Source organism: Otolemur garnettii, unplaced genomic scaffold, assembly GCF_000181295.1.
Source record: "Otolemur garnettii isolate 467f Iridium unplaced genomic scaffold, OtoGar3 scaffold00180, whole genome shotgun sequence".
Taxonomy (NCBI): domain Eukaryota; kingdom Metazoa; phylum Chordata; class Mammalia; order Primates; family Galagidae; genus Otolemur; species Otolemur garnettii.
In genome coordinates, this window is record NW_003852575.1 from 2,277,626 (window position 1) to 2,282,636 (window position 5,011).

Genomic DNA, 5,011 nt, shown 5'->3' on the forward strand with positions numbered 1-5,011 from the left:
GATATAAACACTTAGGTTGCAATATTTGCATTTGTTAGGCAGAGTCCCTGTTGTAGTTGTGTCCCACACCCAAGAGGTGTGCCATATACCCTTATATTATGCCCATTAAGTGGGAGCACAACTATCCCCTCCTCCTCCCTTCCCCATCTTGAATTGAATTGAGTTTTTCTCTTGTGTGGGTGTATATTAGATCCTCAACTGCCTTCCTACTAGCATTGAGTACATTGGACACTTGCTTCTCCATTCTTGTGATACTTTACTAAGAAGAATGTGTTTCAACTCCATCCAGGTTAATACACAAATATAAAGTCTCCACCTTTTATGGCTGGGTAATATTCCATAATATACATATACCACAGCTTGTTAATCCATTCCTGGGTTGATAGGCATTTAGGTTGTTTCCACATCTTGGCAATTGTAAATTGAGCTGTGATAAACAATCTAGTGCAGATGTCCTTATGATAAAATGGTATTTCTTCTTCTGAGTCGATGCCTAGTAATGGGATTGCAGGGTCAAACGGAAGGTCTGTTTTGAGTTCTTTGAGGAACTCCATACTTCTTTCCAAAGAGGCTGTATTAGTTTGCAGTCCCACCAGCAGTGTAGAAGTGTTTCCTTTTCTCCACATCCACACCAGCATCTGCAGCTTTGGGACTTGGTGATGTGGGCTCTTCTCACTGGGGTTAGATGATTGATCTCAGGTTGGTTTTAATATGCACTCTTCTGATGATTAGGGACTATGAGCATTTTTTTCATACGTTTGTTAGCCATTCCTCTGTCCTACATTCATATCTCTTGCCCATTGACAGATGGGATTGTTTGTACTTTTTTTGTTGATTCATTTGAGTTCTCTGTAGATTCTGGTTACTAACCCTTTGTCAGATTTGTAACATATCTGAAAATATCTTTTCCTATTTTGAAGATTGTCTGTTTGCTTTAATTGTTGTGTCCTTAGCTGTGCAGAAGCTTTTTAACTTAAGTCCCATTTGTTTATTTTTGTTGTTCTTGTGATTGTCAGTGAAGTCGACTTCATAAACTCTTTCCCGAGGCCAACATCCTTAAGCATTTTTCTCATGTTTTCTTCTAGGATTTTTATCATTTTTATGTCCTAGATTTAAATCTTTTATCCATCTTAAGTCAATTCTTGTAAGTAGTGAAAGGTGTAGGTTTTTCAGTCTTTTACATGTGGTTATCCAGTTTTAACTCCTCAGACTTTATTTTTTGATGTCTTACTGTTTAGTAAAGGAGCTGTCCACATCTCAGTCTAGGCAACTAGGAATTCTCTGAGCTGCCTGGTCATTCTGTAAAGAAGTGTAGTTAGGTGCCTTACATACATGTAGAGTTGAATCAGTCAGTCTGTTAATATCCAGAAAGATGTAAGTACGTTTGTTTCTCCCTGCTTGTAAAACAGAGTCCAAGTGGATCATGTAACCCAACTTTGTTTCCAGTTTTTGCTTGTACCAAAGTAACTAGTGAATAATTTTTCCTTTTTCCTTCTGTTTCTGAGGTATTTGTTTTCATTTTGTTTTAGAGAGCCTCACTCCCCAAATTTCTCATTAGAGGACATCTCAATTCAACGAACTGTGTCATCACGCAGCCTCTCACAGGAGAGCTGGTGGTGGAGAGCTCAGAGGCTGCCGTCAGGAGCATAGAGCTACAGCTGGTGCGCGTGGAGACCTGTGGTGAGGACCTGTCTCGGGTGGCTCTGCCTCCCACACAGTCAGCAGTTAAGAGGGTGTGAGGGGAAGAAAGAAAGCGTGTCTCTTTGTCCCAATAAATATGTTTGAGGAAAATGAAATTTGGAAGGGAAGGGAACTCTACACAATCCTATAGACCAAAATAGAAAAGTAGATGAGTGTATTGATAGAGGGCCTCAGTGTTAGCTTGTTCTGACTGTTGCTGTTTCCTAAGCATGTGCCATTTTCTCCCTTCTCAGGGTGTGCAGAAGGCTATGCCCGTGATGCTACAGAGATCCAGAATATCCAGATCGCTGATGGGGATGTTTGTAGGAGCCTCTCTGTCCCCATATACATGGTCTTCCCCAGGCTGTTCACCTGCCCTACACTGGAGACCACCAACTTCAAAGTGGGTAAGCTGTGTTCAGCTCCATCCCTCATGGGCCAGCTAGGATTCTGTGAAAGGTGGGGCCGTCAGGAAGGGCCTCTTGGTACCAGGACCTGCTGTGGTCACACAGCATGCAGGAATCTGTCTTTCAGTTGCTCAGCAAAACCTCATCAGGAAGGTGTTGTGCCAACCATTGAGGAGACATCCCTGAGCAGTCCTGGCTCCTTGGAATGTAGGGACACAGACTGTCCCCATGTCACCGTAAGCTAGGGCAGGTAACATCGAGTCCTGTAAGGATAGCTAACATGCATAAGAGGCACGGGCATGGTGAGGCCATCTTCACTGAGAGGGTGGCCTTAGAGTGGAGATCCAGAATATGTGAAAGTCCCAGAGTGCGTGAATGCTTTGAGCTCTGCCAGCTTAGGATGGCACGAGTTATTTTTCCATGAAACAGTATCTAAGTACTTTAACCACATGTTCTGAATCATGTCCTACTTTCTCCCTTGTGCATGAAACTCACTGGTAAATCCCACACACGTGGGCGTTTGGTGATTGTCTCTGCTGTCGTCCTGCTTCATTAAGAAATGGAAACTGGGCCAGGCGTGGTGGCTCACACTTGTAATCCTAATACTCTGGGAGGCTGAAGCAGGTGGATTGCCTGCGCTCATGGGTTTGAGACCAACCTGAGCAAGACCAAGACACCTTGTCTTATGTCCTAGAGCAGCCCGATGGGGTAGAGGCACAATTTTTTTTTTAAAGAGACTCTCACTGTGTCACCCTCAGTAGAGTGTTGTGGCATCACAGCTCACAGCAACCTCCAACTTTTGGGCTTAGGTGATTCTCTTGCCTCAGCCTCCCAAGTAGCTGGGACTACAGGTGCCCGCCACATTGCCCAGCTATTTTTTTGTTGCAGTTTGGCTGGGGCTGGGTTTGAACCCATCACCTTCAGTATATGGGACTGGCGCCCTACTCACTGATCCACAGACGCCACCTGAGGCACAATTTAATATTTATGTGGTTAAACTGTTATACTGTAGCAAGAACCTACCAGTCAGGATATGTATGTCAGTTAGGAGAGAGGGCAGGAGATACAGCTGTTCACCAAACAGGCAAGAGGACGAGGTCTGCTGAAAGACACCGTAGACAGTCGAACTAGACCAAAGCTAAGGTGCCACAATTCTCAAAAACTGTATGATTATTATCAAATCAAATAGTATTAGTATATACCCAAAGTATAAAACCCAGAGGTACCAGGTCAAATGTAGAGTGAGTCCCTGATATTCAACCCTATTTCCACACCCAGCCACAGCCCTCTAACCAGCCCTGAGGTGCCACCCTGGAACTGCTCCCACTGTGACAAGCATCACGTGGGTTTTCCTTTTACATGTGTTATTCTGAAGTTTGTATTATTTACTTCAGAATACCTCAAGTTTAGGTGGAGGATCTTGTCTGTTGATTTCTCAGCTTGGTTTTCCTACACAAATGTAAGAAAAGTACAAAAGAATTTTTTTGTCTGTTATGCTAAACATTTTGCATGTTATTTGTATTAGATTCGTCTAATTTTGCAGAGGCAGAAAATCTGACAAAGTATCCATATAGTGTTTAACACACTACCTCTGATTCTACACGTAAACAGTGCCTCATTCCACTATTAAGAGTCCGTGTGCCCTAGTGTAGCATGGTTTAAGACTGGAAAAATGTCAGATGTTATTAGTTTGGGAGGTCTCTACAGAAAAGCGGTGACCTGTAATCACTGTTTGAGTGGCTGCAGTCTCTTCTTAGGCTCTGGGATTGCTGTTCCCCTTAGCTGTGGAGGGGAGTTTGGAGCAAGGGTAACTGTTAACCATCAGTGCTGCAGTGCCCTTGTGCCCCTGCTGAGACCAGGCAAAGCTGGCTGAGGTTATGCTCCAAGTCTCAGGGTGGGGAACAGTGAGTCAAAAAGGCTTGGCTTCCTCTAGGTAGGGAGGTCAGGAGGAGGCACTGCATCCTGCACTGGGCTCAGCACATCTGCATGTTCCTCCTCAGCTGTGCTGGTGTGGACCACGAGTGACCTCAGATGCATGGTCAATCTGAGACTGGGAATTCACATGCGTAGGTAGAATCGTCATCCTGACACACTTGTTTGGTCAAGTGTTTTCTGCTGGGAAGGAAAACTAGTGCCAGCACCCTAACATGCCTGTTCCCTGTCCTCTCCTGTTAATAGCCTCCTGCCTTCCAGAGGGCACAGCAAGATGGGTGATGGGTGGAGGAACAGTTTGAGGGAATGGTAGTAGGAAGGGTCCAGAGCAGTAGACAGCAGAGTGATGACAAAGAAAGAAAAGATCCAGGACAGTGCTGCTGGGGCCTGACTCCTGTCATGGTTGGTATTTGGGCAGAGGGCAACACCTCCTTTGCCCACCCCCCTAGAGTCCTGTCCCAGGAGCAGGGTCTGCTGAGACCTGTGGAAACTGGTGGCGACCTACTGAAGATATACAGAGTTAGAAACGATGGTAAAGAAAGAGACGTGAGACAGAGTAGAATTAAAAGTGGGAGCTCAGGGGTCCCTTGCCTGTTTGTGGGATTCCGGCAATGGCAGCGACTGTTTGCTCCACTCTGCTTTTATTGGAGTCTCTTTGCCCAGAGGTAAGATGAGGGAAGGAACAAAGATGTCAGCAGTTTCTCTGAGTGAGCATATCAGCTCCTATTATTATTATTATTATTATTAACCTTAAGGGTAGCCTTGAGAAATGGGAAATCTGAGCCTTGCACTGGGAGAGCCTCCCGCTTAAGATCACACACAGATTTCTAGGGAGGTGTTAAACTCCACTAGTTCCCTGTGGAGTAAAACACCACTGGAATTAGTCTTCTCTGAGGAATCAGTGGGAGGGAGGCATTTTCCTCCCATTACCACCACAGAGGATCTTCCTCTGCAATAAGGGATATAAGCTCTTCTGCCCATATCTCAGGGCT

The 5,011-nt window shown here is 45.0% G+C and overlaps 1 protein-coding gene across 1 annotated transcript in view; it reads left to right on the forward strand.

Moving 5' to 3' along the window:
• The window catches only part of DSCR3 (DSCR3 arrestin fold containing), a 59,433-nt gene that overhangs the window by 51,813 nt on the left and 2,609 nt on the right, over positions 1–5,011 (forward strand). Inside the window, exons 5-6 of the mRNA XM_023519592.1 lie at positions 1,530–1,680; positions 1,935–2,087. Of these exons, the coding sequence (XP_023375360.1) occupies positions 1,530–1,680; positions 1,935–2,087 (304 nt within the window). The remainder of the gene's footprint in view (positions 1–1,529; positions 1,681–1,934; positions 2,088–5,011) is intronic.